The sequence below is a fragment of the Salvelinus fontinalis genome, chromosome 2 (genome assembly GCF_029448725.1).
Source record: "Salvelinus fontinalis isolate EN_2023a chromosome 2, ASM2944872v1, whole genome shotgun sequence".
In the NCBI taxonomy this organism is placed as follows: domain Eukaryota; kingdom Metazoa; phylum Chordata; class Actinopteri; order Salmoniformes; family Salmonidae; genus Salvelinus; species Salvelinus fontinalis.
The window spans coordinates 62,632,626-62,644,712 of NC_074666.1; the positions used below are offsets into that span (position 1 = coordinate 62,632,626).

General features: G+C 43.6%; 1 protein-coding gene across 1 annotated transcript in view; it reads right to left on the reverse strand.

The window, feature by feature from the left end:
• Window positions 1-3,876: 3,876 nt before the first annotated feature.
• The window catches only part of pitpnbl (phosphatidylinositol transfer protein, beta, like), a 35,700-nt gene continuing 27,489 nt past the window's right edge, over window positions 3,877-12,087 (reverse strand). The window contains exon 11 of the mRNA XM_055881344.1: window positions 3,877-4,664. Coding sequence (XP_055737319.1) covers window positions 4,617-4,664 — 48 coding nt within the window. The 3' untranslated portion in view covers window positions 3,877-4,616. The remainder of the gene's footprint in view (window positions 4,665-12,087) is intronic.

Genomic DNA, 12,087 nt, shown 5'->3' on the forward strand with positions numbered 1-12,087 from the left:
GCTCTAGTAGTAAATACAATGCTTGAAAAGTGTACAAGTAGGCCTATTCTATCTACAAGAGCTAAAGAGGAATTATTAGAAATAATACTGCGGTAAATAGCTTATAGGCCTACCCAATTAATTTACACAGTGAAATATATACACTGCTCAAAAAAATAAAGGGAACATTTAAACAACACAATGTAACTCCAAGTCAATCACACTTCTATGAAATCAAACTGTCCACTTAGGAAGCAACACTGATTGACAATAAATTTCACATGCTGTTGTGCAAATGGAATAGACAAAATGTGGAAATTATAGGCAATTAGCAAGACACCCCCAAAAAAGGAGTGATTCTGCAGGTGGTGACCACAGACCACTTCTCAGTTCCTATGCTTCCTGGCTGATGTTTTGGTCACTTTTGAATGCTGGCGGTGCTCTCACTCTAGTGGTAGCATGAGACGGAGTCTACAACCCACACAAGTGGCTCAGGTAGTGCAGTTCATCCAGGATGGCACATCAATGCGAGCTGTGGCAAAAAGGTTTGCTGTGTCTGTCAGCGTAGTGTCCAGAGCATGGAGGCGCTACCAGGAGACAGGCCAGTACATCAGGAGACGTGGAGGAGGCCGTAGGAGGGCAACAACCCAGCAGCAGGACCGCTACCTCCGCCTTTGTGCAAGGAGATGCACTGCCAGAGCCCTGCAAAATGACCTCCAGCAGGCCACAAATGTGCATGTGTCAGCATATGGTCTCACAAGGGGTCTGAGGATCTCATCTCGGCACCTAATGGCAGTCAGGTTACCTCTGGCGAGCACATGGAGGGCCACCACACACCATTACTGACCCACCGCCAAACCGGTCATGCTGGAGGATGTTGCAGGCAGCAGAACGTTCTCCACGGCGTCTCCAGACTCTGTCACGTCTGTCACATGTGCTCATGTGCTCAGTGTGAACCTGCTTTCATCTGTGAAGAGCACAGGGCGCCAGTGGGGAATTTGCCAATCTTGGTGTTCTCTGGCAAATGCCCAATGTCCTGCACTGTGCTGGGCTGTAAGCACAACCCCCACCTGTGGACGTCGGGCCCTCATACCACCCTCATGGAGTCTGTTTCTGACCGTTTGAGCAGACACATGCACATTTGTGGCCTGCTGGAGGTCATTTTGCAGGGCTCTGGCAGTGCACCTCCTTGCACAAAGGCGGAGGTAGCGGTCCTGCTGCTGGGTTGTTGCCCTCCTACGGCCTCCTCCACGTCTCCTGATGTACTGGCCTGTCTCCTGGTAGCGCCTCCATGCTCTGGACACTACGCTGACAGACACAGCAAACCTTTTTGCCACAGCTCGCATTGATGTGCCATCCTGGATGAACTGCACTACCTGGGCCACTTGTGTGGGTTGTAGACTCCGTCTCATGCTACCACTAGAGTGAGAGCACCGCCAGCATTCAAAAGTGACCAAAACATCAGCCAGGAAGCATAGGAACTGAGAAGTGGTCTGTGGTCACCACCTGCAGAATCACTCATTTTTTGGGGGTGTTTTGCTAATTGCCTATAATTTCCACCTTTTGTCTATTCCATTTGCACAACAGCATGTGAAATTTATTGTCAATCAGTGTTGCTTCCTAATTGGATAGTGATTTCACAGAAGTGTGATTGACTTGGAGTTACATTGTGTTGTTTAAGTGTTCCCTTTATTTTTTTGAGCAGTGTATATATATTTTAATCTGATTGATATGAAATTACATGCAGTCTAGGATAAACATATCGCTCGAAAACGGAGAACAACTCGTAGGCATAGTCTACACATAGCAGTCCATGTGGATGGCTGGACTGTCATTCGGAGCAACTCCTCCAACACCTGATTTAATACATTCACCATTTCATGGCACTTTTTCCCCAATCTGTGGTCCTTGCATAATTATTTAACGCCATGCTTGTTGTGATAAACCATTTTTTTGTGATTTTAAGACAAACCGATTACAAAAAAATATACACTTCAGGTCGGAATCATGTCAGTAAAATTCAGGTCAGAAAGTCGGAGCTCGAGAAAGATGCCTGAGTTTCAAACTTTGAATTCCAAGTTGGATGACCATTCAAAATGATTTTCGCAGTTGCGCACATTTTTTACCCGAATTCCCAGTTGTTTTGAATGCACATACCTCGGAGATTTCCAAGTTCCCAGTTGTTTTTGAATTGCTGTATTTCTACCACTCTTCTTGTTGTGCGCTAGCTCCCTAGATCATCACTAATTGTGCTTGGCTTGTAGAGTATCTGATCGAACAGCCAATGAAAAAGTAAAAGTGAAATACCCACCCAGCCAGGCAGCAAGGAGAAAGAGAGCAAGGTTGTTCACCAAAGTTACACTGCCTAATTCAATAAGTAAAATTCAAAATGCTGACAAATACTGACATTTAATCCATTACAAATTGCATGGCCATCCTCTAGACAAAAACGTAATAAATACTAAACCCTCCCCCTGAATGAAATTGAAAAAGCATGACCCTGCCCCATTTCTCTCCAGGTAACAATCTCTGTAAATGTTGACTGGTCCCTTAAACCAGGGTTTCCCAAACCCCCATGTGCACGTTTTGGTCCTAGTACTACACAGTTGATTCAAATAATCAAAGCTTTATGAGTGATTTGAATCAGCGTTGTAGTTAGTGGTGGGGGGAGAAAAAAAACGTTCACCCGGCGGAAGGACCGACTTTGGGCTGGGTTAGACCACTTCAGCTGGGTTCCAACCTGAACAATGTTTAAAATGTTGATGCAGCCCCCCGTTATCCACAGTGTATATTTTTTTCTCTTATCAAAATAAAGATCCCCAAAGTCTGGTAGGGAAAACTGTACCAAGAGATGACCTACCTTTTCACAATGTAGTTACAATACGGTGTTAAATCCAGCCGAGATCCATTATTAAAGGCTTTATATTTGTCAGTCCATTTAGTAGATTAATCAAGGCCTAGTATCAATTCAGATGGCGAAATTTAAAGGCCACATTTGCAGAGACTGCATTCAAGGCAAATGTTGCATACATCGGCTCAATCGGAAATCATAATTATCGCACTATAATGTGGCTCTTCTGCTGTCCGGATTGAATCTAGCAATGCCCCTCTTGTCCCTATGAAAGTGCCAACCCAGTAAAGTTTTCCACAGACTGCTGGGGCATGCTTGGCATTTAAATGCATTAAAAAGGTATTAATGGAAACAATTGTCATTTAACACACAGTGCTTTGTTCAAGTTAATGCAGCTTACTTGGCTCTGATTAGATATCAGTGTCATGCTCTTGTAACAGTTTAACTTTACGTCCGTCCCCTCGCCCATACCCGGGCTCGAACCAGGGACCCTCTGCACACATCAACAACAGTCACCCACGAAGCATCGTTACCCATCGCTCCACAAAAGCCACGGCCCTTGCAGAGCAAGGGGAACCACTACTTCAAGGTCTCAGAGCAAGTGACATCACCGACTGAAAGGCTGCTAGCGCGCACCACCGCTAACTAGCTAGCCATTTCACATCAGTTACTCTACAGAAGTAAAGCGAGCAGTGTCTGTAAAACATTAACATTGTCCCATTTGACCTATGTTGACACCTGACATACTGTATTAATTCCTCTGAAACTTTTTTCTTAGCTTTCAGTTCTACACAAATACAGTGGTATCACATTCTACAATAGCAATACATCAGTACTACTGAATATAAGTTTGCTATATCCAATCGATGAAATAGAAGGCATTAGCTGCAAAGCATAAATTGCTTAATCCCAGGACCCTGGGAATATTTTGGCAAGAAAAACAAGCAGACCAGAAGTGAAATTCAAAATGTCAAGCTGACACCCAAGTACGGTGAAACACAGACTGAAAAAGATGGGATTACCAACATATCTACAGTACCGCGTGCTTCATGATAGTCAATATTAGTCTTTATTATTATTGTAAATCAGACTCAACTCTCCAAAAGTTACCTGGCCAACCCAACTCTTTGGAAGCGTGGTCTGGGCAGAGGCGGGAGGGGTTCCACTGGTTACACTCAAGTTTAAAAGACATGTCATCCACTCAATCATCTCAAAACTTTCATAGGTCTGCAATAAAATGGTGACCATCTCACAGGTTCTCTTCAATCTGAAGCTACCACTGAGACTTGAAGTAGCATACATTTGAATTAAAATAAGTGATTGGTTATCATCATAATTTAGATACATGTGTAAATAGGAGAAATGCACCACAGACTTAATAGTGGGGGTGATTTATGGGATTCACTGGCATAGTCACGAGCTAATGGTTCAAAATGAATAAAAAAAACTGAGGGTAATAATACTTAATATAAAAAGGTTGATATCGTGTAATATTTTTTGGTAAAAAACAATGAATTTGCCAGCAAATAATGAGGTTAAGAGCCAACGGAAAAGCAAGGACAAATACTATGACAAAGATACACACTCATACACATTCTCTCATAGAAACCATACACTCTCACACACAGACACTTCCTGGATGAGGGATGACAGTTTCATGTGTGGAAGGACTCGGTGATGTGGCACGCTGTGAATGGCCATGGGGGGACTGAAGGTCGAATAATGGTTGATTGAACATAGCCCCATATCCCTCTCTTCCATCCAATCTCTTTCTCCCTCCCTCTGTCTAGTCTTCTCCTGCTTTCATTCCTCTGACAGATCCCTCATTCCGCATCTGAAAAAAAGCAGAGGAAAAACCATACATTATATACCAGCAACATGTAAAAATGCATCCAATCACACATTTTCCAGACATTCCACGAAAGCAACATACATTTTTGTTAAAATATGATTTTAAGCCATAGCAAAACACATTTATTGTACAGTCTTATGCACAACTACTGCAATAGCTTATACAGTATGTTGAGAGGGGCTAGGGTCTACTTGTCATATCCGGTGGGCCGTGTGATCGTAAGCATTCTCCCAGTAACTCCCCTCTTTCTCTCCCCTTCCGGAGGGCCTGAGACCGTAGGACAGCAGCTGAGGACACCTTGGCCCGATGATTGCTGGCTGTGCCTGTCCCCAGTCCACCTGGTCGTGCTGCTGATCTGACAGCAGCTGTGGACTGCCTGGCCTGACTACACTGGACATGCTCGTAAGGTAGCCTTGCGAGGTGGCAAGCATAGTGGTCAGAGATGCAAGTCAGCAACAGGAGGGTTGCCAGTTCTAATCCCAGGTCCGATGGGAAAAATCGGTCAGGAAGTGAGCTGTTCACCAGGGGGTTGTAGGTATCAAATCCTAGATTATATCACGTGTCGCTGTGCCCTTGAGCAAGACACTTAGGACTCTATTCAATCCACATCACAGAAGTTTATCTTTACAGTGTGATTGCCTTTACATTTCAATATTCCTGCTTTAGAGGAGACTGCATTCGTGGTAAATGCTGCATATGTCGGCTCAATCGGAAATTTCCTTTTAAAATTATATTGCGGAATCTGTAACGCTTCAGCTTTACAGATTTAATAGAGCCCTTTGTATTTATTCTGGAACCCCATTAGCTGCTGCCAAGGCAGCTACTCTTCCTGGGGTCTGGCAAAATTAAAGCAGTTGTGAAATCTGTTATGAATGTAAAATTTTATAACACACTAAGTATGTGCCCTAAGGCCACTACTCCACATCTACAACACAAAATCCATGTGCATGTGTTTCACAGTCCCCGCTGTCCCAAAGGTGTATTTTATCTGCTTCTACTATGGGAGGCGCACAGTACTACATGGAGCCATGACTACATGGAACTCTATTCCATGTAGTCTACCTGATGTGGAATAGAGTTCCATGTAGTCATGGCTCCATGTAGTACTGTGCGCCTCCCATAGTCTGTTCTGGACTTGTGGACTGTGAAGAGACCTCTGATAGCATGTCTTGTGGGGTATGCGCAGGTGTCTGAGCTGTGTGCCAGTAGTCAATACCGCTCACAAATACAAGTAGTGATGAAGTCAATCTCTCCTCCACTTTGAGCCAGGAGAGATTGACATGCATATTATTAATGTTTGCGCTCTGTGTGAATCCAAGGGCCAGCCGTGCTACCCTGTTATGAGCCAATTGAGTTGTGTGGGACCTGCCCTCAACTTGCTCAATTTCACCATTATTTATTACTAGATTTAGTGAATGATTTGTCACAAATACAATGCTTTTAGTTTCAGAAATATTTTAGGACTAACTTCTTCCTTGCCACCCATTCTGAAACTAACTGCAGCTCTTTGTTAAGTGTTGCAGTCATTTCAGTCGCTCTAGTAGCTGATATTTATAGTTTAATTAATTCATTTCCCCTGATTTTAACTGATTAAAACACACTATTTTGCAAAGAAGGTCCACAGTAGCCTCAACAGCACTCTGTAGGGTAGTACCATGGTGTAGCCGGAGGACAGCTAGCTTCCGTTCTCCTCTGGGTACATTGACATTGACTTCCCCTTCCATAGACTTACACAGTAATTATGACAACTTCCGGAGGACGTCCTCCAGCCTATCAGAGCTCTTACAGCATGAACTGAAATGTTGTCCACCCAATCAAAGGATCAGAGAATGAATCTAGTACTGAATGCATAAGCTACAGCTAGCTAGCACTGCAGTGTATAACATTTGGTGAGTAGATGACTCAGAGAAAAAATAGTTTAACAGTTCTGAAGAAATTCATTTCTTCCAAAATCCAGGAGAAGAAAGAGTGTCTTTTTCTTCAATTAAATGTATTTATAAAGCCCTTTTTACATCAGCCGATGTCACAAAGTGCTGTACAGAAACCCAGCCTAAAACCCCAAACAGCAAGCAATGCAGATGTAGAAGCACGAAAACTCCCTAGAAAGGCCGGAACCTACAAAGAAACCTAGAGAGGAACCAGACTGAGGGATGGCCAGTCCTCTTCAGGCTGTGCCGGGTGGAGATTATAATAGTACATGGCCAAGATGTTCAAACATTCATAGAATACCAGCAGTTGGCTTTTCATAGCCAATCATCCAGAGTAAGAGACAGCAGGTGCGGTAGAGAGTCCAAAACAGCAGGTCTGGGACAAGGTAGCACTTCCGGTGTTTAACTTTCACTTACTTAGTTACCAAATGCAGCTAGCTAGTTTAGCCTACTGAAACACCCTGCTCAAACAGAGGGATGCTATTTTAGCTAGGTGGCTATGACTTTCCAACAACACTGGCACTCTTCCAAGTCAAGGTAAGCTTTTGGTATTACCAATTTATTGCCACCGGGGCCCACCGGTGTAACTGCTTACACTAACATTACTGCATGATTGTAGCTGGTTTACAAACACATTAGCCAGTGGTGTAAAGTACTTAAAATACTACTTTAGTTTTTGGGGTATCTATACTTTACTATTTATATTTTTTGACTACTTAAACTTCACTACATTCCTTAAGAAATTATTGTACTTTTTACACCATTACACCAACATTTTCCATGACACCCAAAATGACTCATTACATTTTGAATGCTTAGCAGACCAGGAAAACAGTCCAATTCACACACTTATCAACCGAACATCCCTACAGCCTCTGATCTGGCGGACTCACTAAACACACACTTTGTGTGTAAATTATGTCAGTGTTGGAGTGTCCCTGGCTTTCCGCAATTACATTTGTTAAATAAATAAAAATGGTGCCATCTGGTTATGTATATTTTAAATCAAATACTTTTAGACTTACTCAAGTAGTATTTTACTGGGTGACTTTCACTTGAGTTATTTTCTATTAAGGTCTCTTTACTTTTACTCAAGTATGACAGTTGGGTACTTTATCCACCACTGCTATTAGCTATGCTGACTATGACGTTACTTTAGCTAATATGGTGACAACGACGTAGGCTGTGTGTAGAGGTTTGGCTTGGGAAAGGTTTTTCGCCTGGTCACATATAGGACTGTGGCGGTCACAAAATTGTCAGCCGGTGATTGTCAAGCAAATAACGGTTGGTCTCACACTTCAAGATGGCCACCATTGTTCCTGTACCCAAGAAGGCACAGGTAACTGAACGTAATGACTATCACCCCGTAGCACTCACCTCTGTCATCATGAAGTGCTTTGAGAGACTAGTCAAGGATCATATCACATCCTCTAACTTACCTGCCACCCTACAGCCACTTCAATTTGGTTATCGCCCTAATAGATGCAATCGCCATCACTCTGCACACTGCCCTATCCCATCTGGACAAGAATGCCGTTTATTGACTATAGCTCAGCAATCAACACCATAGTACCCTCCAAGATCATCATTAAGCTTGAGGCCCTGGAACTGAATCCCGCCCTGTGCAACTGAGTCCTGGACTTCCTGACGGGCTGCCACCCAGGTGGTGAAGGTAGGAAACATCACCTCCACTGATCCTCACCATTGGGACCTCACAAGGGTGCGTGCTCAGCCCCCTCCTGTACTCCCTGTTCACCCATGACTGTGTGGCCAAGCACGCCTCCAACTCCATCATCAAGTTTGCAGACGACACTACAGTGGTAGGCTTGATTACCAACTATGATGAGACAGCCTACAAGGAGGAGGTGAGGGCTCTGGGAGTGTGGTGCCTGGAAAACAACCTCCCACTCATTGTCAACAAAAGGAGATTGTGGACTTCAGGAAACAGCAGAGCGTGCAACCCCCCCCCCCCCCCCTCATCTACGTCAATGGGACCGCAGTGGAGAAGGTGGAAAGCTTCAAGTTCCTTGGCGTACACATCACTGACAAACTGAAATGGACCACCCACACAGGACAATGTGGTGAAGAAGGCAGAAAAGAGCCTCTTCAACCTCAGGAGGCTGAAGAAATGTGGCTTGGCACCAAAAACCCACAAACTTTAACAGCTGCACAATTGAAAGCATCCTGTCGGGCTGTATCACCGCCTGGTACGGCAACTGCACCGACCGCAACGCTCTCCAGAGGATGGTGTGGTCTGCCTAATGCATTAACGGGGACAAACTACCTGCCCTCCAAGACACCTACAGCACCCGATGTTTTTGGAAGGCCAAAAAGATCATCAAGGACATCAACCACCTGAGCCACTGCCTCTTCACCCATCTCATGAAGTGATTAGATTTTCAATTGCATTTCATTGATGTCAGAGTGATTTGAGGGACAACAGAGTGCTGACTACCAGGCAGTTAGCAAGTTTGGCAGGTTACTAATGATAAGCAGCAGCATCAGAGCTTGGAGAAGCCTAATAACTGTGACTAAACGGTCATGTGGAATTTGACAGCCTTCATGACCAGTGACCGCTGGTGTTGCAGTAATACGGTCACCGCAACAGCCCCAGTTACATACAGCTGATGTGTTGTGCATTGAAGTCCACAAGCGAAGCAATATAACGTGGCTGTTATGAGTGAACTCTGTTTATGCGTGATCAGGGGTGTATTCATTCTGCCGATTCTGTTGAAAAACATTTCTTCAAAAGAAAGTAAACGGAACAAAACATACCTGAATTTGTCCAATAGAAACTTGTTTGCAACTGTTGGACTAATGATTACACCCCATATCAGCTAGATGTAGGCAAATGTGTGCAAGGCGGTATTGAATGTCACGGTTGGTCACCTCAAATTTGTCTCTCGAACTGTGTGCACCTACGTTTTAAACTTTCATTCATAGGCTAGGTTGTAGCAACCTCATGATGGGTATAGGGGAAATTTAAGTATCATGTAGTAGCCTAAACCTATCGCTGTTACATTGAACTGGGTGAATGGAATATGAATGAGTCATCCAATATGCTGTAATAGGAATAAGGCCATGGTTATGAAAATAAAATCATCCTCCCTCATCTTAAACGGCACTGTCCGCCACTGTGGTAGACATATAGGCCCTACGTGCACAGAGACAGGCAATCCAGTGGCGTTGTTTCCTCTGGAAATATGGTTTATTTTTGGTCAATTGCAAATTAGTTTCAATAAATCATTAAAAATAGCAAATTGTGAACCAAAAACTAACGTGATTAGGTCAAAACATTTTTTAAATGGATAAATAAAAAAATCTATCAATCACTGGCACCCTTGAGACCAATAAAAAATGTGTCGCACTGCCAAGTCAAACAGCTGCAAATGTGACTGTTTGGTCGCAGTATCAAACCCTGATGTTTGACATTTGCCAGAAAGAGCTTCCCTCTCTAAAATGGTTAAAGCAACAGAAAAATCCAATGACTGGTTTGTATAAACCGTGCGGACTGCCTCTATGACCTCAATGTTGCAATTTACAACTGCTATTATCCTTGTACCATAGAGTGAACAGTGTCCTGACAAGACAACAACTTCTCTGAGCAAGGAAAAATCATGCATGAGCATCATTGATATGTAAAGTGCATTCATAAAGTATTCAGACCCCTTTACTTTTTCTACATTTTGTTACGTTACAGCCTTATTTTAAAATGTATTAAATTGTGTTTTTTTTCTCAATCTACACACAATACCCCATAATGACAAAGGAAAAACTTGTTTAGACATTGCTGCAAATGTATAAAAATCCTGAAATATACATTACATATACATACATTTACATAAGTTTTCAGACCCTTTACTCAGCACTTTGTTGAAGCACCTTTAGCAGCAATTACAGCTAAAGCAATTACAGCATTCTTGGGTATGACGCTACAAGCTTGGCACACCTGTATATGGGGAGTTTCTCCCATTGTCCTCTGCAGATCCTCTCAAGCTCTGTCATGTTGGATGGGGAGAGTCGCTGCAATGCTATTTTCAGGTCTCTCCAAAGATGGCCGATCAGGTTCAAGTCCAGGTTCTGGCTGGGCCACTCAAGGACATTCAGAGACGTGTCACAAAGACACCCCTGCGTTGTCTTGGCTGTATGCTTATGTTTGTTGTCCTGTTGGAAGGTGAACCTTCGCCCCGAGTTTGAGGTCCTAAGCACTCTAGAGCAGGTTTTCATCAAGGATCTCTCTGTACTTTGCTCTGTTCATCTTTGCCTCGAAGAAATAGTCTGGACAAAAATCTGGTTGATAATGCTTTTTCGTTGCTAAGCAATCAAAGAATGGTTGCAATGAAGGCTGGCTAACATTCTTGTCACTTGCTAGCTAACAAGCTGTCGACAGCAAACAAAGATTTAAAACTCTCCAGCTGAAATGACAGCAAACTATCGGCATTTGTTTATTTTAGCTGTTTTCTTTTGACATCTCTTTGGATATATACAGTGCATTTGGAAAGTATTCAGGCACCTTGACTTTCTCCACATTTTGTTACGTTACTGCCTTATTCTAAAATTAATTAAATATATGTTTTTATCCTCCATCTACACATAATACCCCATAATGACAAAGCGAACACTGTTTTAATTTTATTTTGGCAAATGTATTAAAAATAAAAGGTGTGCCGTACACAAGTATTCAGACCCTTGGCTATGAGACTTGAGATTGAGCTCAGGTGCATCCTGTTTCCATTGATCATCCTTGAGATGATTCTACAACTTGAATGTAGTCCACCTGTGGTAAATTCAAATGATTGGACATGATTTGGAAAGGCACACACCTGTCTATATAAGGTCCCACAGTTGACTGTGCATGTCAGAGCAAAAACCAAGCCATGTGGTCGAAGGAATTCTCCGTAGAGCTCCAAGACAATTGTCTCGAGGCACAGATCTGGGGAAGGGTACCAAAAAATGTCTGCAGCATTGAAGGTCCCCATGAACAGTGGCCTCAATCATTCTTAAAAAGGAAGAAGTTTGGAATCACCAAGACTTCCTAGAGCTGGCCGCCCAGCCAAACTAAGCAATCGGGGGAGAAGGGCTTTGGTCAGGGTGGTGACCAAGAACCTGATAGTCACTCTGACAGAGCTCCAGAGTTCCTCTGTGGAGATGAGAACCTTCCAGAAAGACAACCAATCTCTGCAGCCCTTTATGGTAAAGTGGCCACATGGAAGCCACTCCTCAGTAAAAGGCACATGACAGCACACTTGGAGTTTGCCAAAAGGAACCTAAAGAAGGGAAAGGGGGATACCTAGTCAGTTGTCGAACTGAAATGTGTCTATCGCATTTAACCCAAGCCCTCTGAATCAGAGGTGCGGGGGGGGGGGGGGGGGGGGTGCCTTAATCGACATCCACGTCTTCAGCGCCAGGGGAACAGTGGGTTTTCTGCCTTGCTCAGGGGCAGAACGGCAGATTTTTACCTTGTCAGCTCGGGGATT